This window comes from Sander vitreus, chromosome 4, assembly GCF_031162955.1.
Source record: "Sander vitreus isolate 19-12246 chromosome 4, sanVit1, whole genome shotgun sequence".
NCBI lineage: Eukaryota > Metazoa > Chordata > Actinopteri > Perciformes > Percidae > Sander > Sander vitreus.
Genome location: NC_135858.1, coordinates 15,266,802 through 15,290,438, shown reverse-complemented (window position 1 = coordinate 15,290,438; position 23,637 = coordinate 15,266,802). Strand labels below are relative to the sequence as shown.

Here is a 23,637-nt window from a genome sequence, read left to right as displayed (position 1 = left end):
TATCTGCCAAGTGGGTCACCACACGGCGCAATTATCCACACAGGGCAACACATTGTACCAGGGATCATTCATGCATATTCTGCTGGTTTTCTCTTAAATTACTTTCGTGTGAAACTGAGCAAACGTGGCTTAAACTATAAAGTTTAGACTCCACTTTATTTGTCATTTGTTGCAAACTGCAGCTCAGCCTGTAACGGGACAACCCGGTTCAATCCTGTCTGAAACGGGACGACAAACTCAGTTGACACACCAGAATAAATGTTCGGATTTGCTGACAGACAAACCGTTAAAAAAAGACCTTACCTCGTATAATTCATCATCGCCACTTCTGGTACAGGAGATTTGGAGAGTGAACGCAGTTTACTGTTTATATTAACACCGAAACGTCCCTCGTCCGTCGCACGCACTTTAGTTTGCGCATGCACATTGTGAGTGTGGGATTACCGTCTAATCTGGTATGTGTATTAAACCATCGTGAGAGCAGCACCACAGGAGGAACATCCTCTGTTGTCTCACTCTCACAGTACAAGTAGCCTATAGACTGTAGCCTACTGTAGCCTATATGTGTACACTGATGGAGGGGTCAATAAAAGATAACACAGCCTACGCTATAATAAACATGGAGTCCATACATTGTAGTTTTCTAATAAAACACACTTTATGAAGTATTTTTAATGGTTAATAAATTATGTTCTAATGCTTTGAAGATCACTAATAAACCATTAATTAAATCAACTTCTGTTTTATTAACATGTATAACTGCAGACTTTAGGGTCTATTACACTGTATTTGTTTATGCATTACCAATAGTATTGTGTTTTTACAAAATACAAAAGGATAAACACCATGAAATGGGGGATTTTCCCCAACCTGGCAACCATTGCTCTTATAACTAATTTATAAAGTAGGCTATTAGTAAATGATTTATGAACCATTCATAAAGACATTAGTTACAATTTATAAGCCCTTTATAAAGGATATCATATTAAAAAGTGAGTTGAATGTTTGGATAAATCACACTTCAAACCTCTATATGATAGGTTAACCATTAATAAACAAATTCACAACTTAATTAACAAAATCATAGTCTGTAAAATATTAGAATATTGTAAAAAGGGATTGAAATTAGTCAGTGTAATGTGCTTTAATTTCCGAATGAATGATACTAACGATCAATCTGAAAAAGAGGGAGTCACTTTTCTCAAATGATGGATATTTCCGTTTGGAATGAATAGACTGTTTAATGTTTAAGGGCCAATTGGAATTCACTCAATGCAGAAAAAAGCCTCCAGGCTTAAACATGGGGGCAGATAAAGAAGGGCCTATGTTGGAAAACCATGGTTGAGAGGGCCACTCTCTTATTTTCTTCATTCAGTCTTTATAGAGAGAGGAAAGCAATATCCCATTGTGACAGATAGGGAATGTAAGAGGTGTGAGTAAATCTGAACAGTGTACTTTCTCTACTACTACTGCTACCAATACTGGTAATTCTAAAACAATGCACTTGTACTAAGTCAATGTGCCCTGCACCAGTTTTGGTGTTAGCCAAAACACTGTTAAAGCCTCTTTTTATTTAAACAAAAAACATGTTTAAACGTGTTGGAAAGTAACTAAGCACATCAACTGAGTACTCAAGTACATTTTGTTGCTAATACTTATGTACTTACTTCAGTGAAATTTAGAATGCAAGCATTTTTATACTGTGGTATTGCTGCTTTGAATTATTTGTATATTTCTTCCACCACTTCCACCAAAAGTAAATAAAATAGAGTAACAATTGAAGTGAGTGCCATATCAACTGGACTCACAATATGGGAGTTAGGACTTATTATACTAGGCTACTTATTATTACTTTAGTGCCACCATCTGGACAACACACGTGACTTTATTTAATGAGCATGGGTTATAACAGGAACCCACATGGCAAGTCTGGCTCCTCTGGAAAAACTTAAAAATTAGCAAAGAAAGAAACACACAATGTACACAAACACAGTAAACTTTGTCAATCTATAATTAGACTTCATTTTTATATGCTCAAGCATGAAGAGACCATTTGGCACTGGGTTTGGTGGGCATAATATGTCTATAATATGTGTGTGAAAGACAGACAGAGAAAAACAAAGAGGGGGATGTCCTGAATGAGCATGTTGTTGTTTTCTTGCTCTGTATGCCCAGTGTGTGGAGGCCCTGTGGAGTCACAAGCAAATGAGAGAGTAACTGGAGCACAATAACCTATGAACAGCTGACTAGTGTCCACTATACTCCTGGATGTGGAATGGGTGATATCCGAGACATCCCATCCTTAGCCGTACGGATGAACCAACAACATGCACCCAAACTGAAATAATTTACCCTCACTAAATAGGCTAGGCCTACTTGCATATCCGTGGTAGTTGACTACACGGTTTTGAGATTTTTCGAGTAGCAAAACTATTTAAATTATATTCCAACGAATGGGTAGGCAACAACTGTAAATGCAACTTTGCTCTAGGGCTGATGCAAACAGAAAAAAGTGTGTTTTCCCTAAATGCATGTAGGTAATCATTCAAGGAAACATCCACGTCAGCCAGGAGCAGGTTCGTTAAATTAACCAGAATAAACAAAGATCATTTCCGGGCATTCAAATTTCAGAATAAAAGCGTGACCTAGTTTGGAAACTATAACTATTTGTGTTCAAAAAGATATGGACTCACTGCTACAACTATTCTCCACCTACAACAAATCTGAATAATATTCGTTGGGCTGATTGAGGCATGGTAATATCACTATCTAGATGGTTTGGGCGTTCAATTAAAAAACTGGGGATAATATGACCATAAAAACATGCAGTGTGGTGGTATTTTGAGGTTTTTGTAGTTTATTGAGACGATGGATTGGCAAGACGATTTATTCTGAAAATAACTAACCGGAAGTTGTATTTATTTCTAGCTGGCGGAGACCATGGATGAGAGGACGAGGAGATACATACAGTTACCGCTATTTGACAGTTTCTACCCTGACTCTTCTGTTATTAAAGCCCCGTATTCTAACTTTTAATCCACAAGACTTTAGCACGAAGAGGTAACGATTACTTTGTTACTTTCACCATCACTTCCGCTTCTCTTTGGCGGAAACTGCGAGTTCACTTTAGGTGACAAGCTGTGGTGTGGGTCGGTCGCAAGTGAGCTGCCGAAGTCCACTTAAATTGTCTTTAACATGGTTCACAACAAAGAGACCGAAAGTGAGCCTCGTATCTACGGTTTTGCCAGAACAGCTTCCGCAGTGCTGACCCACTTTATCTGCATCGTCTTCACTGTGTTCATCGCAGTTCTGTCTCGACCGGGTACCAGTGAGTGCTCTTATTCAATAATCTTCGTGATGGTAGTAAGTTACTTGATAGCATAGCATTTGTTAATTAGATTTTATCTGTTTGTTTTATTTTAGGTTGGTTTTCCTGGCATCCCTTCTTTATGACACTAGCTGTAAGTTAAAAGCTTTCATAATGAATATTTCCAGCTATAAACACATTAATTACACAGAAATAAGTTCATTCAGACATTTAAATTCTCCTTTTTAGAGCTGAAACAATCAGTTAATCAGTTGGTATATCAATAGAAATATATTTAGCAACTTTTTTGTTAAGAAAAATGCTAACAATTCACTAGTCCTAACTTCTCAAGCGTGCAATTTGAATTTGTCAACTTGGGCTTTGGGAAATTGTATATTTTACAGAACAAAAGATGAATTGACAATGAAAATACTCTTGAGTAGCAGCCCCATTTAATTGTTTTTCCTTTCCCACTAGTTCTCCTTCTTCATGACAGAAGCCGTACTCATCTTCTCCCCGTATGGCTCCCCCATCAAAAGGTTTCCACACAAGACAAAAGGTCGTGTTCACTGGATCCTGCAGTGCCTCTGTGTGTCCTGTGCAGTCCTGGGTCTGACAGCCATCTCTTACAACAAACACCTGAATGGTAAACCCCACTTCACCTCGTGGCACGGTCTGCTGGGCCTGCTCACAGTGTGTGTGGTGGGGCTGCAGTCTTTGGCAGCTGTGCCTCTCATCTACCACTCTCTGGCCAAAGGCTGGTCCCTGGCCAAACTCAAACGGTACCATGCTGCGTCGGGACTCGTCACATACCTGCTGGCCACTGCCAGCCTACTCTTCGGCCTGAGCTCTGCTTGGTTCACTGCATCTGTCGGGGAATACACCTGGTACCTGTCGGCACTCTGTTCTACTCTCAATGCCCTCGTCATAATGAACCAAGTCAGCAGTGCGTACACGGCTAAAAAACGGTTGCAGTACTGACAGAAGACACAGTATTGACACTTTAACAACACTCATTGAATACTTGCCATGTTTGATTTGCCTCTGAAGGTCTTGTCATATCATTAAGCACCAGTGCCAAATGTGAATAATGTAACACTTTTATGCCTTTTTACATGGTATACACGGCACCACTGAGTATACTGAGGTAATGTCTTCTGTATATCTTTTCCAGGAATTTGGGTTGGCTTGACAATTACACACATATTCCACACATTGGGCTTTAAGTTGTGATCAAATACTTCCAAAAATTAACAACATTCTTATCAGCCTCTGCTCTTCTAATTAACAAATGCTTGCATGCTAGCATGCTTAACTAAACTGGTGACCATGGTAAACAGTATACTTGCTAAAAATCAGTATGTAAGCATGCTAGCATTAGTATTTTACAAAGCATCACTGTGTAGCCTCACAGAGCTGCTAGCATGGCTGTAGACTGTTTTTGACTAAATGGCTTGAAATTTTAGTCTCAGAAATTCAATTAAGTAAGAAATAAAGTGGTTGAATATTCTCTGGCATTGCAAACCATACAGTGTGAAGGTTTTGACAGATTTCAGACCATCATATTGGAAGATCAGATACAATTTGCAGAATACTAGTTAAATATAAAACAATTTTCTAGATGGATTGAAAGTTTGTTTTATTCATGACCTCAGTATTTCTAGAATCCTGCCATTGGTCCTGAATATACAGGTGCTGGTCATATAATTAGAATATCATGAAAAAGTTGATTTATTTCAGTAATTCCATTCAAAAAGTGAAACTTGTATAATGTATACATTCATTCCACACAGACTGATATATTTCACGTGTTTATTTCTTTTAATTTTGATGATTATAACTGACAACTAATGAAAACCCCAAATTCAGTATCTCAGAAAATTAGAATATTGTGAAAAGGTTCAATATTGAAGACACCTGGTGCCACACTCTGATCAGCTAATTAACTCAAAACACCTGCAAAGGCCTTTAAATGGTCTCTCAGTCTAGTTCTGTAGGCTACACAATCATGGGGAAGACTGCTGACTTGACAGCTCTCCAAAAGATGACCATTGATACCTTGCACAAGGAGGGCAAGACACAAAAGGTCATTGCTAAAGAGGCTGGCTGTTCACAGAGCTCTGTGTCCAAGCACATTAATAGAGAGGCGAAGGAAAGGAAAAGATGTGGTAGAAAAAAGTGTACAAGCAATATGGATAACAGCACCCTGGAGAGGATTGTGAAACAAAACCCATTCAAAAATGTGGGGGAGATTCACAAAGAGTGGACTGTAGCTGGAGTCAGTGCTTCAAGAATCACCACGCACAGACGTATGCAAGACATGGGTTTTAGCTGTCGTATTCCTTGTGTCAAGCCACTCCTGAACAAGACACAGCGTCAGAAGCGTCTCGCCTGGGCTAAAGACAAAAAGGACTGGACTGCTGCTGAGTGGTCCAAAGTTATGTTCTCTGATGAAAGTAAATTTTGCATTTCCTTTGGAAATCAAGGTCCCAGAGTCTGGAGGAAGAGAGGAGAGGCACAGAATCCACGTTGCTTGAAGTCCAGTGTAAAGTTTCCAATCAGTGATGGTTTGGGGTGCCATGTCATCTGCTGGTGTTGGTCCACTGTGTTTTCTGAGGTCCAGGGTCAACGCAGCCGTCTACCAGGAAGTTTTAGAGCACTTCATGCTTCCTGCTGCTGACCGACTTTATGGAGATGCAGATTTCATTTTCCAACAGGACTTGGCACCTGCACACAGTGCCAAAGCTACCAGTACCTGGTTTAAGGACCATGGTATCCCTGTTCTTAATTGGCCAGCAAAGTCGCCTGACCTTAACCCCATAGAAAATCTATGGGGTATTGTGAAGAGGAAAATACGATACGCCAGACCCAACAATGCAGAAGAGCTGAAGGCCACTATCAGAGCAACCTGGGCTCTCATAACACCTGAGTAGTGCCACAGACTGATCGACTCCATGCCACACCGCATTTCTGCAGTAATTCAGGCAAAAGGAGCCCCAACTAAGTATTGAGTGCTGTACATGCTCATACTTTTCATGTTCATACCTTTTCAGTTGGCCAACATTTCTAAAAATCCTTTTTTGTATTGGTCTTAAGTAATATTCTAATTTTCGGAGATACTGAATTTGGGATTTTCATTAGTTGTCAGTTATAATCATCACAATTAAAAGAAATGAACATTTTGAAATATCACTGTGTGTGATGAATGAATATAATATACAAATTTCACTTTGAATGGAATTACTGACAAATCAACAAAGGAGCAGCGGCTCTACTCCGAGCTCCTCGCGGATAACTGAGCTTCTCACCCTATCTCTAAGGGAGACGCCAGCTACCCTCCTGAGGAAACCCATTTCGGCCGCTTGTACCCTGGATCTTGTTCTTTCGGTCATGACCCAGCCTTCATGACCATAGGTGAGGGTAGGAACAAAAACTGACCGGTAGATTGAGAGCTTTGCCTTCTGGCTCAGCTCTCTTTTCGTCACAACGGTGCGATAAATTGAATGTAATACCGCACCTGCTGTGCCGATTCTCCAACCAATCTCCCGCTCCATTGTCCCCTCACTCGCGAACAAGACCCCAAGGTACTTGAACTCCTTCACTTGGGGTAAGGACTCATTCCCTACCTGGAGAAGGCACTCCATCGGTTTCCTGCTGCGAACCATGGCCTCCGATTTAGAGGTGCTGATCCTCATCCCAGCCGCTTCACACTCGGCTGCGAACCGATCCAGTGAGTGCTGAAGGTCACAGGCCGATGATGCCATCAGGACCACATCATCTGCAAAAAGCAGCGACGAGATCCCCAGCCCACCGAACTGCAACCCCTCTCCACCCCGACTACGCCTCGATATCCTGTCCATAAATACTACAAACCGGATTGGTGACAAAGCGCAGCCCTGGCGGAGGCCAACTCTCACCTGAAACGAGTCCGACTTACGGCCGAGAACCCGGACACAGTTCTCGCTTTGGTCGTACAGAGATTGGATGGCCCTGAGAAGGGACCCCCTCACCCCGTACTCCCGCAGCACCTCCCACAGTATCTCCCGGGGCACCCGGTCATATGCCTTCTCCAGATCCACAAAACACATGTAGACTGGTTGGGCATACTCCCAGGCTCCCTCCAGGATCCTTGAGAGAGTAAAGAGCTGGTCCGTTGTTCCACGACCAGGACGGAATCCGCATTGTTCCTCTTCAACCTGAGATTCGACCATCGACCGAACCCTCCTTTCCAGCACCTTGGAGTAGACTTTACCGGGGAGGCTGAGAAGTGTGATACCCCTGTAATTGGCACACACCCTCTGGTCCCCCTTTTTAAAAAGGGGAACCACCACCCCGGTCTGCCACTCCTTAGGCACCGTCCCAGACTTGCACGCAATGTTGAAGAGGCGTGTCAACCAAGACAACCCCTCCACACCCAGAGCTTTAAGCATTTCTGGACGGATCTCATCAATTCCTGGGGCTTTGCCACTGTGGAGTTGTTTAACTACCTCAGCAACCTCCACCAGGGAAATTGATGCCAATCCCCCCTCATCCTCCAGCTCTGCCTCTACCATAGAGGGCATATTAGTCGGATTTAGGAGTTCCTCAAAGTGCTCCTTCCACCGCCCCCTATTACCTCCTCAGTTGAGGTCAACAGCGTCCCATCCTTACTGTACACAGCTTGGATGGTTCCCTGCTTCCCCCTCCTGAGGTGGCGAACGGTTTTCCAGAAGTACCTTGGTGCCGACCGAAAGTCCTTCTCCATGTCTTCTCCCACACACGCTGCTTTGCCTCTTTCATGGCAGAGGCTGCAGCCCTTCGGGCCCTTCGGTACCTTGCAACTTCCTCCGGAGTCGTCTGGGATAACATATCCCGGAAAGACTCCTCCTTCAGTCGGACGGCTTCCCTGACCACCGGTGTCCACCACAGTGTTCGTGGGTTACCGCCCCTTGAGGCACCTAAGACCCTAAAACCACAGCTCCTCAACTTTTTCATGATATTCTAATTATATGACCAGCACTTGTACTATATGTTGAATTATTGTATCTCAGGTTACTTATCCTGCCTTTTGACTATTTATGCTGCCTTTGATTACTTTTGTAGCAACATGTTTGAATACAACATAATAAATCATACTAAAGATATGTTGTAAATTAAAAGCGTTTGTAAATGATTCACACTGCAATAGAAGAGTGTTTTATTGTTAAAATAACATTGATAACACAGTCATATTTTGCTTCGATCTAGGCTGCATGTACGAAATTCTTACTGGATCAGCCGTCAATGGGTCAAAGTGAACAAAAGGTTAAAAAATGTAATTGCAAAAAAAGAATGTATTTCCATCATAAATACATTTCAGACGCTTACATGAAAAGTGAAACAACTGCCAGGCCAGTGAACACCAATAAGAAGTTATAAAAAAACATTAAAAAAAATTTTTTTTGCATGAAACACAAAAATGCACATAACTGACAAGAAATGGCAGACAGGTTTTGTTTTATAAACTGATTCACAAGATTCGAATGCAAAGTGTTTCCAACGGACTGAGAATAAAGACAATTCAGTTCACAAACAGATATTATCATTTTTCAAAGAGCCAGCTCCACCTTCAAATCTGAAACTAACCAGCCCAAGACATGCTGAAGACAACTGGAGACATCCTTGATGATAGAAACATAGCATCCAGAACAACAGGGAAGGAGGCAGTAAGTAACAAAATGTGAACAGTACTCTTGACTGTAGGAGCAAAAGATCCTCAGAAGAAAACAAACCTACCAAAAAATTGTCTCAGGTTATCCAGTGTTACAGTCTACATACCTTGAGGTGTCCTCACAACACAGAAACACAAGGCTACAGAGAACAGCAAAGGCCTAAACTCCCTAAAGCATCGCAGACCTACACCGACTGACTACTGACAGAAGCTACTTACACTGCACAGGTTTTAAAGACGCACCTCTGTGAAAAGCTACCACATGTTGGCACTCTCAGTTTGGTAAGGCCACCACCGGTCCACAGTCATGTTCGATATCTGTTTTGATGGTTGGTGGCTTCATTGACTTAAGGTTTTAAACACTCAGGCCGTGTGAATGCAATGTTTTCTACAGTTTAGGTAATATTTGTTCTCAGCGAGGTTCTAAAAAATAATCCATTAGAAAATTAAGAGTCAAAACTACATGTAGGGTGTAGGCTGACTGATGGTGGGGGACACTTCAGTAAAAACTGCAACAAAAGAGGTGGATGATTTAGCAACATTTGTGCTCCTTTTAGCTTTCAGACTTGGTGCTTTTAATCACAATGCTGAATCAGCCCAATGCTTGTGTTTTGAGTTTGACACTGACTGTCTAAATGCTCAGTAGTTCCAATAGATTTGTAAAAGGGATGTACTACGATAAATGCTAAGACTCAAGACCCCTTTGTGTTATTTAAGGCTAAAAATGAAAGAACACAGTCCGAATCCATGTCCCTGCCTCTGTTTTATCAAAGGCCAACAATAAAGTACATTCATTTTAGTTTTATGGGGGGGGTAAATTATAAAGAACATACATTTGTTTCCCCAGCATCAATGCAAAAGCGTGTTTATCATCATGATAGTCACTGTAATAATAAACCATCTTTCTACAACCAAAATCTACACACTGCACAGTATTGACTTGCAATATAAACAATGGTAATGACTGCTATTTACAAAGTATCAACATGTTCAGTTATAGTATCACACATAATATCCATTCAACAGGGGATGCTACAATGTCTATCAAATTGCTAAAGACTAAAATATGCTCTGAAAGCCTAAGATTCTGTTATTCAAGGTAAGCCTCGAAGGATTTTCTCTAAATATATTGTCAGGTGGATTTTAACAACGCTCTGTAGTCGCTGTGAGTTATTTACTATGTAACTTACCAGTATTATTTACTAGAAACAGTGCTGAAATAAAATGAGTATATTTGTGTTCAGCAGGTGAGTACTGCGGAAACATCAGATTTTGGTTTGCACCAGACTGTTTCACAGCAATATATCATGAGACAATCCAACATGAAGCAGTTTTTACTCACATTATTCCATCTGCATTCAGGGAGAACAAAAAACTAACAGTGAGGCCTTGTTTAAAGTGTAGCAGGAGATGCTGTGGTTAAAAAGCCCCCAAAAATGTCAGCTGGTCCCCGAACAATGGTCTGTTCCCACTAGTCTGATGCTCCAGCTGAACAAGTAGAAGATATTCAGCATAACGATTTGTTACTCTGTGTACAGTCATTAAGGTAATAGTTGATTCTCTCAGTTGCAGGTGAGAGTCTGTGTGTGTGTGTGTGTGTGTGTGTGTGTGTGTGTGTGTTGTTTCAATGAGAACATTAGGAATGGGAATGCAGTTAATTTCACTGGTAAATATGTGAATGATATAAACCGTTTTAATGGCTAGTCTAACAGCAAGGCCGAAACACATTTAACTTATCACAATCTTTTCCAACTTCACAGTATGTGTTCAGGATTAAAATTGATTTAAAAAAAAAAAAAAAAACTTTTTTAAATTAGATGACCAGTCACTTCATCATTGTAGAATTTCCCTTTTTTCTCTTGAACACCCATGCATTCTGATGCGCTCACACAATCAGACTATAACAATGCATCTGGCCTTCAATTATCCGTTCATAGGTTAGGGTAGATACTGTAACAGAATCAGTTTTGTTGATTTAGTAACTGTGTAATCATTCCCGTCCCTAATGTAAATTATGTGTGAAACTGCCTCTCTGGGACTTCTTGAGTCTCTACTGTCCCGTCACCTCTATTACATCATCATCTGAACTACTGCCGCCGTTGTCCGTACTCTGATGTATGTCCGGCTGGGTCAGAGCTGCCCCCAACAGACTTGAAGTGGGATTGTTGAAATGGGAGAGGAAACTGGATGCAGTAGAGCTGGAGTTAGGCGTGGGGAATCCCCCTGACCCAGAGAGGAGAGAAGTGGGGAACATCCTCGGCTCAGAGAGCAGCGACGGACTGTAGTTGAGAGGGAAGCCTGACGAAAGCAGGCCAGCCATGTTGGGATTCATCAAGTACGAAGGCAGGGAACCTGACGCCAGGGAGGAAGAAGTTGCTGCCGAGGGTGTAGATGACATGGGGATGGTGGTGGAAGCAGAGGAGAAAACAGTGGACAGAGAGGACGAGGAGGGGGTGGGAAGGTGTCCTGTGGCAGACTGTCTCAGTAGGTCCGAGCCTGCAGAGGGGAACATGGTCTGTAGGTCAGCCAGTGTTTGTCCTGGTGTCTGAAGGAATGATGATCCACCACTACCATCCATCAGAAGTGGATGACTTATGTGACCTAGGTTCCCCAGTAGGGAGGTAGTGTTCAGACCCACAGGGGGAAAACTGAGCCCACTGGAGCCCATTGACAGTCCAGGGAAACGTGTTGCAGCAGAAGTGCGTTTTCCTCCCATTTGTGTGTTGCCATGGCTTTCAGTACTCCTGCGCTTGCTGCCTCGCATCTCTAAAGCTGAGCTCAAGAGGTCTTCACCGAGTTGCCTACTGAGGTCAGCAGTCTGATTGTTTTGCGAACTTCCTTCATCCCCTTCTGGTACAGCCACCATTTCTGATGGTGACGGCAGTTCATTCCCCATGCCCGCAGTGACATCACTTGTGGATGCAGCATAGCGGCTGAACTCTCTGAGAATCTCAGAGTTTAAGGGAGAGGAGGGCCGCTGCTCCCCGTTGGGGGAGCCCTGCTGTTGATCCATAGGCGATGAACAGCCATTACTGAGTGGGTGGATCAGGGAACCCTGGGTGTCTGTGGAGGAGAGAGAAATGCAAGCTGAGTAGAAAGCAACACACACACCACTTGCTTTGTCTCCTTTGTGGTGCCGGGAACTAAATCCCCCAAAAAATCAATTTCCAAAGAAGCTCTCTGTCTGTGCGTGTGTGTGTGTGTGTGTGTGTGTGTGTGTGTGTAAGAATTTTTATTTTTTCTTTGGAGAGAGAAATGGAGTCATGAAATGTGGGGAGACATGTAAAGTGTCTCAGTGCCTCTGAATAATCTTTTCTTGGAAGGTCAATCCTGGAAAAAAGATGGTGTAGCCAAATATGTACAAATAATATTAAAAAACAAATAACCAAATCCCTGCACAAATGATTAACAGTGATTCCTCATTGTTTCCTCCTTTAAATCCAGAGTAAGGGTCACGCCCCCAAATACCTCCAACTTGATCATGTCTTTCATCAAACCTCCACACCTCCTAAAAGGCCCACATCTTTAAAACTCCACATCTCCAGTTTGTAAGGCAGGCTTTCCGTTATAGTCTCAACCAAAACTGAGATGACCCTTATGACATCATCCAAGTTATTTTTTCAGACTTCTGAAAGTTTCCTGCAGAGCCACGGAAGACAGTATACAACTGTTGTCACGGATTGTACTGTACGGATAGTACTTCTCATGAAAAGTAAGATGAACTTCATGTGTAAAAGAACACTGCCCAACGTTGTATGAGTTGTTTGGATGGCTGTAATGCAAAACTATGCAGCAGGAACCAAGAATAATAAAGATGTTTGTACCTCTTGCAGCAGCAGAGCCCCCGACTGCTGGCCTACTGATCTTTCCAGAACGAATAGCAAAAATCCTTCCATCATTTGTCCTAATGTAGGTACCTGTGGTGGAGAAAACATCAAGTGATGGAGGCAGTGACATACAATGCTTTGTAGGCAGAGAGCAATTATTGCATTGTTGCAACTACCTTTCGATCCTCTGATAACATGGATGCTCTCCCCTGCACTAATTCGAGCTTGAACATCTGTTGTGCTGTTGGCTCCTGGGATTACAATATCTGTAGATCCGGACAAAATGGCGGATGTTATTGTCTGCTCATTACATTACAAAGACATAATTAATTTTTCTTCTCTTTAAAGATGAATTGGTCAATTCAAAATGTAACATTTCGGAGTCGGTGTGGTACTTTCAATGATTTAAGCATTCACAAATATTACACATTACCGGTTGTGGTGACGATCCTCTGTACATAAACTCCAGCTTTCTGCAGGAAGTTGACAGGCAGGCTGCCGGCAGAGCTGGAGCCAGCCATGCCCATGCCGACCTGGCGAGGCATCATAGGGATCGGAGTTGACTGGATGGGCCTGACACTTGCCACAGGCTTGTCATCTGGTCGTGCCATGGGACGCCTGAAAATTTGAGGCCTGAACTCATGAGATGATCACACACATACACACATAACAGGCTTGTCTAGTATGATGGGAAATGTATTTAAAAAAGAAGAGAAATTCATGTAGCGCTACAACGTCAAACAAACCACAGTTTTATTTTTGGACCTGTGCTTTTTCCAGTAAGCAAGGTAGGACAGTCATTTTCAGATTCTAAGGGGATTTTGTCCAAAGTGGATGCAACTGCACATTTTGGTGGAGGAAAGCATAAATTGTAGCGCATTGCATCACAGAACATCAGGAAAACACTGCTGGTTAGTTTGTGGTTCTAGCTGTCGAGCTGAGCTACTCAGGAAAAGGGCTAACTGTTTACAGTCAAACAAACCATTAGCATCCGTTTGCCACCACGCAAACAATTAAATGAGATAGCCGAAGGGAATGCAAGCGCAAACATGCAGTCTGAAACCCACCAGCCGCGTTGGTTAAATGCTGGTATGTTTGTTAGCGTCTGATCACTGGTTGGGTAATAGGGGGCATATGATGGGCGAGAGTAGGGCACCGAGGCTCGTTTCTCATCCTCATAGCTCTTCTTGGCGGCTCTCTTCTCTGCTTTGGTCAGTTTCGACTCCTTCCGGTCCACCAGCAGAGACTCGTGATGAAAAGGTTGCTAAGGAGCCAAATGGAAAGAGGGACATTTAATTACAGATCAACCATCAGATCGAACATGCAAGTGGCAGGTTGATCTTATTTATTTCCCCACAGACAGACTTCAGCCCTTTTCAGATAGGATTTTAGTTCTACTAGGTAAGCTAGGGAAATGTAATGGTTACTAGAATTTCTGTGTGTACTCAGTCTTGTGTTTCTTTCGGTAAGTACTGAGGCATTCAGAAGTTTGCGTTTCTGCAGCCCAAGACCACTGGCTTACCTGGACATAAAGTGAACAAATACTAAAAACACACCAGAGCATCAAAACAGTCTCAGTAGTACTCAACAGAAAGCCCATACTTGTGCCACTGTTAGGGTTAAGTTTTCAAACAGCTAAATTCAAACCACAAAAACTGCCTTATTTGCGTCTAGTCTAGACTTGTTTCAAGTAACGCCGATCATGCAACTGTACCTTGGTGATGAGGTGTGGATAAAGCTGACAAGCTGTATACATCACTATTTCAAATTCCCCCCGGGATTCCAGAGAGATTTTATCAGGTTCCTCTTCCACAAAATGCAGCAGCGACTCCACTTCCTTACGAGTGAAGTTCAGCACTGGGTTCAGGTCATCAACCACACGGTCTTTAAACAAACACACAGGCACAACATCGTAAGACTGGATATTATTCAGGTAGATGTTAATTACTGCCCACATTAGATCTGGTTAGGTATGTGCTAATAGTACTTGGACAAGGTTTTCATAACAGTCCCCTGACACAATAGTATCAATATTTATTCAAGAATTACTAGTGAAACCAAGAATTAAAGTAAAGTACCAACTTTAACTGATATTAACTGCACTTTACCATGTAACTAGTAATAGCTGGAACTTGCTCTGCTTTATGAAACAGACCCCTCTAGTACTGATTGGATAATAAAAAAAGGGATTGTGCAAATGCAATAAAAATGCAATGTCTAACAAACACAAGGTTCACATGTACTAATCTCTTACCGGACATGCCCTGTTTGGAGACTTGTCTGTCATAGATCTTCTTCTCCAAGGTGAAATCACAGACAAGGCGGTAAATGTAGCAGGGTTTCCTCTGACCATAGCGGTACACCCTACACACCGCCTGAGCATCATGACATGGGTTCCAGGAGGCATCAAACACAACGACACGGTTGGCCCCAATCAGGTTTACCCCCAAGCAGCCCGCTCTGAAAGGAACACAGCAAATTATTCTGCCAGTGTTCCCAGGAAGTGTGACAATTATTAGAAAACAGAGAGCAGAGACACATACCTTGTTGAAAGGAGAAAGACCCACGTTGTGCTGTTTTCTGGGTCATTAAACTGATTTATAAGTCGCTCTCTTTCTGAGGCAGAAGTACTCCCATCCAGTCCTGTAGAGAGACACACATCATCTCTCAACACTGAAGCATTGAAGCACCTGAACGCACTTTACCTCACAGTGGATCATGGTAATATGTTTCATTGAATACTTAAGACAAGATAAAGCTGGGATATTTTTAATCATGGATATTTCTATCAGTTCTTTTTGAAAAAGTATTTTTTCATCTTGGCAGAGCAGTAAAAAGACTGGAAGAATCTAACTATCCATGGGGGATATATGTACATTTTATATAAGTATATCATTCAAATTGCAAATAGATTGCTCTTCAACTTGTTTCAAGATAAGATAAAATAAGATATACTTTATTAATCCCCCAAATCCCTGTGCTACAGCAAGAGCACAGAGTGTAAAGACAAATGATCAAATTGAAGAACTTGAGAAATTACAGCCAGTGATACAGAAACAATAATCACAGGCTTCAGGCTTCAGTGGTGGTGACCAAACTTTCTGCAGAGCGGCTGGGTTGGAAGAGAGAGAAGAGCGAGCACAGATTGGATGACTCACTGTAGTAATTGAGGTTGCGAACCCAGTTTTGGCTCTGGGCGTCAGAGGAGGCGATGCCTTTCGGCATGGCTCTCTTCGATAAGAAGTCCTCAATGACCGTCAGGGTGGACAAACTTTGACTAGTGGGTACAGAGTGGAAACAGATAATAAGGGGTAAGAAAAGTAAGTGCACTATGGTATGAAATAATTACCATATATATATATATATATATATATATATATATATATATGATAATAATAATAATAACATAATCATGAAATAAAACAGTTTTGTGGGGACTGGTATACTCAAAGTTAAGACTTACAATTAATCCGTCAAAATGTTGTTGTTTTTTATAGTCACAGACAGTACACTGCTGTACGCACATGAATGGCTACAAGCAACAATTAATTTTGTTTCATTAAAAGGTCATCATTTTGGTTAAATGTTAAATTCGTGCTTACAAGAGTAACTTGAAAGGGAAGCAGAAAACCCTCATAAGATGTAGGAGGATTATAATGTTAATTTCCTACAGTTTGTAAAAGGCTCTGAAAGCTCCAAATAAGTGAGTAATTAGCAGAAATGCAAAGTCTGTCTACCTCTTTTCTAATCCGCTTACTAGTGGATTTGTGTTTAACGCAATGTAAGTTGGACTTACCTAAAGACCAAAATCTTGTCTCTTCTTCCTACACTGTCATCAATCAAATGAAAGAGCAGAATCATCTTGGCAGAGTTCTCCAGAACTCCTGTGCTGTAGTTTGACATTATGCCCTTTGCCTGAAACATAGAATGTGGAATAAAAAAACAACAACTGTTGAATTAAAAAGGCAGCGCGACTTCAGGCCTGGAGGAACGAATCAACAAACCCATATACAGACATGACAACAAAGATTACGGGGAGTATTTTAACGATCTAAGCGCACGGCATGAGGCGACTGGCGCAGGTGGGTTTAGGGTGTGTACGAATCCCCTTTTGCTAGTTTAACGGCAGAAAAAAGGGTCTGTGCGCCAGGCGCATAGCTCAAGAGGGTTGTACTTTGTGTCTAAAAGCTGATTTATACTTGCTACGCACGTAGGTATATGAAGACACAAGCATACGCCGGACCCTACGCCGTAGCCCGACGTGCACCTCTTGAAAAATGTAACTACACGTCGCAGCGACGCATGTCGCTCGGCCGTGGCTTGGTAGCGTTGCATTTCCCCTGACTCATTTCCTGGTTCTCCTTCTCCATAAACAACATGAAATCAAGGAGAGGGTTAACTTTTCCTGCTAAAGATTTCCCACCGTGGTCAGAAAGAACAGGGGAGACACTTTGTTTCTCTCACTATGACTCTAGAGTCGCTACTCGCTCCGAAGCTAATCGCCGTCACTCTCTCACTGATCCCTCGCTCTACCACGCACTCCCCACACACGCCGGCTCGACGCACACACCAGTACACAAGTATAAACATCAGGTCACTTACGTTGGCTACGGCGAAAGCTCTGCGTGGAGCCTCCGGAGAAACAGTGTCATCTCCCATTCCCTTTAAAAGCCAGGCGCGTTTGTACCTTGGCGCATTGCTATTATAATGGCGGATTTGCTAAGCAGGAAGGAGAGATTTTCAGGAGAAGAAACTGATCTGCTTGTGCGTGAAATGAAAGCGCACGAGCAGATCATATCATAATACTATTTGACATTGTAATATTTTTTATTTTTAATCGTTTGCATGTTTGTGTGCTACTGCGCGTCCCTGTGTGTGTAACAAGCATAGTGTGCGCGCGCTGTGCACGAGCTTAGGGCACATTTTACTCATGCGCTGTTAAAATAATGAAATGCTGCACTATTGACTTTAGACCAGGTTTTTGTTGGTCAATGGCGCAATTACTTTCCGCTGCCTCAAGATAGCAATACGCCAAGAATGCACCTGAACACACCTCCCTGTAAGACGAGCACAGATGGGCGCAGGTGCATTCGCTATTTAAACGGCATGGGCGCTGGACGGGAAATTGACAACTGCGTCGGTCTTAAACTAGCAAAGACACTTGCGTCAGGCTTTGTGCTGCGCTGCACTGCGCCGGGTGCAAGTTAGGGCCCTACATGTTGGTATAGTGGACATAGCAGCACAAAACAAAGAAGTATATTTCAATATTTAAAACTTTACTCATTTGGTGCTTGAGGTCTGAAACAAAACAAGTGGACTATTTTAGCTGTATTTGTTATGTAGAGTATATAAACAGCTTTACAGCATATGGACTGTCATGACATACCCATTCATATGTGATGACTTGATTGGCTCTTTCCTGAGAGTGATTGAGTGGTGGCAGGGTGTTGTTGCCTTTGCTGTTGCTCGAGTCGGTCACTTTGGCTTTGAGGCCAGAACCTGGTGCAGGGCAGCGGGGGTTACTAGTTGAGGTGATGTCATCGAGGTCCAGGTCCTGCTCGTTTGCCTGATTCTCCTTCTGCAGGGCTTCATAGAGGACATCTGGGTGATTCCAGATCTGGAGGGATCCAGGGAAAAAAGAAAAAAGGAGGCTTACCTGATCAAGAATTAACCTGATTCCTCAGTAATGCGTCTCTGGAAAACAGGTTGGGCTGGCCCTGCAGTGCAAGAGGTTTCTACCTAAGAGCAAGAAAAACAGACTCACCTTGCAGCAGACACAGAAGGCTTTGAGTGGGTTTAGACCCAGCCAGCCACTGTTCCCTGCTTCTCGAAAGCGTTTCATGAACTCGGTATACAGCGCCCTCTGAATGGGAGAGAGTCGCACCAAGATCACATGCTCCTCCTTGGAGGGGAGCTGGTCTCGCAGCACATCATGACCTCGTCTGTAACCCCGAAAAGCACCACAGAGAACATTGACAGGTTAGCATCATCCAGCCTACTATGCTTTTTCTTCATGATGTCAAATTTCAAAATTTCCAGAACTAACAGAAAGATTACCTCTGGACAAACCCCTCCAGCAGGCTGTGCAGCACATGGCTACGGTAGCGCATCAAGCGGACATCTTGAGGTGTGCTGTCCACGCACTGCCCGTTCAGAATGGGCCGCTCAAACATGTTGCTGAACTCCTGACGTGTGCCTAAAAAGTCAGGCCTAACAAAGTCCACCATGCACCAGTATTCAATCAGGTTGTTCTGCAACGGGTAACCGGTCAGCACTACTCTGCGCCGGGAGCGGATGTTCTTCAGAGCCTGTGATGTGCTGGCATGGTAGTTTTTAATACGATGACCCTCGTCACATATCACCACATCTGGGCCAGGCCGCGCTATGGCCCTTTCAATACCTGAAAAGAGAAAGTAATGAAAGTAATTTACATTTAATGTAAATTAAATAATTCATTTTTTTAAAGATTTTTTTTGTGTGGCATTTTTAGGCCTTTATTTAGGACACGAAAGGGGAGAGAGAGGGGGAAGGACATGCAGCAGTTCCAACCTGCGGCCACTGCGTCAAGGATCTGTTAGGCCTCTGTATATAGACGCGCGCGCTACCAGGCGAGCTACCCAGGCACCTCATTTGAGTTTTTAAAATGGCACACAGACAACTTTGTTTAGGCCACTGCTCCCTTAAACTGATGACTTTTGCTGACCTTTCATGAGTTCCTGCTGTCTATCTTCTTCGTCCAGGTCAATGATGATTGGTCCTGCGGGCTTCTTTGATTTCCTCTTCTTGCCCATCACAAAGCTTTTCTTCATGGACAGCAGGCGGTACATCTCATAACCCATCAGCAACACCCCTCCATCTCTGGACCAGTGCTCCACAACTTTGGCCCTGGCCAGCGTCGTCCTGCAGGTCACACAGTCAACGTGATTAACAGCTCAAATGTTTGACAATGAATGCTTAACCTGGCACACAACATGGCATGTTACATACTTGTGCTCATCGTTGAGAATGTGAACTTTGAATGTGCGGCCGGTGACGAATGCAGGGTCAGTGTCAGGGGAAAGGGATTCTTGTGGTGGGAGCCAGAGGTTAAACTCTGTCAGCCAGTTCTGAAGTGTGTTCACCTTTTCACAAAGGAAACAAAGATTTCGGAGGTTAATTTAATCAAAATAAGATAGTAACTTCAGGGAACATGAATGAGTACTCCACATCATTTCTTTTAACATAATATACACTTTAATTACTCACAGGAACAATGGCCAGCACAGTGTGAGCCTCAGTATTCTTCAGTAGGATGTCAGTGAAGGAAATGACCTGCAGTGTCTTGCCCAACCCCATGCTGTGAGCGAGGATGCAGCCAAAGCCACTGCTGGTCTTATACCGCTCCAGAGACTCAATGAGGTTATCATAGAGGAACCGGATTCCCCCGATCTTAGAAATGAGGAGACAAATGTTTGCGGGAAAACAAGCTGGACTGTGGGTTTCTGCTACCGAGCATTTATGTTTTGAGAGTTCGAGAGAGAGGGAGATGGTGGGCATACCTGGTGAGGTTTGACGGCCTTGGCCAGCTGTGGAGCGAGGTAAATGTCTTTCTCCTCTGCAGGGTGACCGATATTAACCAGCACTCGACCCTGGGCGTCAGGCAGATTCATGGCGTCGTTGATGTGTGCCCCGCTGCTCTCCTCTGAGGCGGCGGTGCCATCAGCATCCTCTTCGGCAGACTCGCTGCTTATCTGCAGGGCATCCTCGTCCCCAGAACTAAGCTCAATTATATCTGCATCATCATAGGAGAAGTGAACACTGTGTGAGAGCTTGCCAATTTATACATAGTCTGGAATATCTCAGGGGGAGGGCATCATAGTTAGAAGTATCATATATCTTACCATCTCTAATGGCAAGTGAAGGCAGCTTGGGGTCCACCTTTTCATCTTCATCCCCACTGCTGTCCAGACAGATCACATCCTGCTTGCTCAGGAGAGCAGGGACCAAGTGAGATACTTCTAAAATTGAAGCAGTGTCGACTTTTGGAGAGATGGGATGGTATTGGAAAATAAGATAGAAAGTACACAAAAGAAATGTCAAACTTTAAGTATGACTGGAAGGTGCAGCTTCACTGATAGAGGCGGACAGTCACCTAGCTGAGAGTCTGGGACAGTCGAGGCTGGTGTAGGGAAGTCCTTCCTCTGCTGCTCCAGACGCTTCCGCCTGTCCATCTCCTCCTGTTGAGCAGCTTTGGTCCCCGCCTCCAGCTGATCCTCTTTCAGCAGCTTTCTGTTAGCACAAGGAAAAAATTCAGTTTACATAAGACTGGAAAATATATTACGTAATATACCAGAGGAGCAATATCAAGATAAATGTACCTGATATTCTTCCTCATGTGTGCAGGCTTAGATGGCTGGGAGCCTTTTGAAGACTTAGAAGATTTGGTTAATTTAGAGGCTTTATGTTTCTTTGTTTTGCTGGAAGGTGGCTTGCTCTGGCTTGAGTTTTCCGGGCTGATTGGAGGCTGAGAGCGAGAAGGGGGTCTGGAGGACGGGCGGGACGCGGGCTCAGACGGAGGCCCTGAGGACGGCTCTCCAGAGGTAGCTGAGGTGGAGTCCCTGCCATCCTGAGCTGTGTCTGTCCTGCCCTGGGCACTCACAGGCCGTCCTTGAGAGAGAGAATAGACAGTATTTCAGCTGATGTCTTCAAAGACTCGTTAACAAGCACACATTTATTTTCTTTCTTTAGCATTGTCTGTGAATGCATTGGAGTAATAAGAGGCACAAGAGAAGTTCATTTGTCACTCACCAACACTATCATCTTCTTCATCGTCTCCATCATTTTCATCCTCATCTTCCTCCATGTCCTCATTGTCCTCCTCTTCCGAATACTCCTCTTCACTGTTAAGGCTGGGCTCCAGGTCACTTTCTGAAATTGCCTCTTCAGACATGGCGTCTTACAAGGCTCTCAAACTATTACCTACACACCTTCATCAGGAGCTCTAAAATAATAAAAGACATCACATTTTAACATTACAAAAGTAAACAGTTATCTGACAATGACATTTTACGACCAAAATATTAAGTACTTTTAATTGATGAAATAGTTGCACTGTTAATCAACTGTCTGTCCATCTATTAATTGATTAACAGTAATTCTTTACACACACACACACAAATAGCAAGAGAGGGAAGAAACTCCCCAAAATATATTATTATATATAAATCGGCAGATTTTAAATGTACTCATGAAATATGAAAGCAACAATTGATGTGTGACCTGGGAAAGCTCTTGGATTGGTAGACCTCAAACATGTCTGATATATAATCTGGGGCTAGACCATTTGGAGCTTTGGACACCAGGAACATCTTAAAGTCACTTCTGTAATGAACAGGTACCCGGCAAAGATGTTGGAGAACTGGGGGATCGGTTTAAAATAATTTGGTGAGATGACAGCTGCAAACCTTATGTCTCACAGCAAAAATACTTTAAAAAGTTGGGTGTACATATTATATTGAAATTAGTCCTTTTTGTGGTCTATCCAAATTAGCCTATTATTCTAAGGTTCCTAAAGTCCTTATACAGTATGTTTACATTAGTATATCAAACACTTAATGTCAGGCATCTGAGTCCATGTGTTTCTTATTTTTATTTATTTATCTGGGAGGTCATACATAGTTCAAGATTCAAAAGACTGCAAATGTTTCAATTAGATGTGACACGTGATTTAATCCAAAGGCTTTTGAATCGAGGGTGGAGGCAGCTAGCAAAGTAACGTTAGCACGAAGCTACCTATGCATCTTATCTATTATCATGTTGTTATTGTTGTTAATTAACGTTAACATCAAACAGCTGTGGTTAGTTGGCTTAATGGGTTACCTAATTGAATGCATATAAATATTATTGTTTCTCAGACTGAGTCAGCAGACCAATATGCCAATTACACAACAATAAACGCAAATTCAAACGCTACAACCCACGTAATTGTTGAACTGTTCATTGTCCATTGGTGGCAGCAAAACAGAGTAGCTGGATGAAACTTGGGCTGGAAGAAAAACAGCTTTTCGGGCCGAATCGACTGTTTTGTCGGCTGTCGCAGCAAGATAACAATCGTATATTGTTCAGGTGTAACGTTGACGTAGCTAATGCTAGTCTGAATTACAAACAGGCTAACACTGTCGGTAAGGTAAGACGCGCCAGTTGAACTCAAACATCGGGTCGTTGTTGGATCTTACCGTGAATGCGGCTTCGCTGTACTCTTCAAGAAACCTCGCTATGCATACAACGACCAATAAATTAATTCGCACAGTCCTGTGTAAATGAACGGATAAACGTTGCTAATTTCTATTTTTTCCAGTGTTACCATAAACACTGTCCCCGTAGAGGTAGCTCCAACTAAAGTTCCGGTGTTGTGAAAAGCCAAGCTAAAAAAAAAAAACGGGTTAACTCTTAATGTTCGCAACACTTCATGTCCGAATTACTAGGCCTTTAAACGTAAAAACTGGAACATTTTTAAATAGTGTATATATACACATTACATGACTAGTACTGTTTGTGTGTTCGGCTGGCATTAAATATGCCCTAATTTGACTATTTCTTATGGCACGTTCAGAAAGTACTGTGGAGCAGTTAGGGAGAAAAGTCGTGATTTTATGGCCACACTTACGAAAAATATAATATTTACTTTATTTTGTATATCACACTCACTATTATTTAGAATTGTATGTGTATTGTTTTACATACACGTTATCATCATTTAATAAAAAGCACACATAATAAACAAAACTACTGATTTAATTTTGACTACAGGAAGTTGCAGAGAGGACTGTGTTTTT

General features: G+C 42.6%; 2 protein-coding genes across 3 annotated transcripts; one reads left to right on the top strand and one right to left on the bottom strand.

Moving 5' to 3' along the window:
• The first annotated feature begins 2,923 nt into the window (after positions 1-2,923).
• On the top strand, positions 2,924-4,927 carry cyb561d2 (cytochrome b561 family, member D2). 2 transcript variants are annotated; one of them, XM_078248599.1, is made up of 3 exons: positions 2,924-3,328; positions 3,424-3,461; positions 3,785-4,927. In XM_078248599.1, the coding sequence occupies exons 1-3, from the start codon at positions 3,196-3,198 to the stop codon at positions 4,286-4,288; spliced, it is 675 nt and encodes a 224-aa protein (XP_078104725.1). In that variant the 5' UTR covers positions 2,924-3,195; the 3' UTR covers positions 4,289-4,927. The 2 variants fall into 2 exon arrangements, with proteins under 2 accessions (XP_078104725.1, XP_078104727.1); XM_078248601.1 differs by lacking the exon at positions 3,424-3,461 and having other exon boundaries at positions 2,924-3,363.
• A 3,539-nt stretch (positions 4,928-8,466) lies between these two features.
• rad54l2 (RAD54 like 2) lies at positions 8,467-23,183 on the bottom strand. The gene is made up of 22 exons (XM_078248598.1): positions 23,038-23,183; positions 21,611-21,803; positions 21,181-21,469; positions 20,955-21,091; positions 20,704-20,841; positions 20,362-20,594; positions 20,069-20,251; positions 19,811-19,944; positions 19,527-19,723; positions 18,881-19,223; positions 18,588-18,765; positions 18,210-18,440; positions 16,620-16,738; positions 15,982-16,100; positions 15,367-15,466; positions 15,078-15,283; positions 14,538-14,707; positions 13,891-14,087; positions 13,257-13,441; positions 13,000-13,089; positions 12,821-12,913; positions 8,467-12,059 (listed from the first exon to the last, which is right to left on the bottom strand). Exons 2-22 carry the CDS (start codon positions 21,750-21,752, stop codon positions 11,047-11,049), a joined length of 4,497 nt encoding a protein of 1,498 aa, XP_078104724.1. The 5' UTR covers positions 21,753-21,803; positions 23,038-23,183; the 3' UTR covers positions 8,467-11,046.
• Between the last annotated feature and the right edge of the window lie 454 nt (positions 23,184-23,637).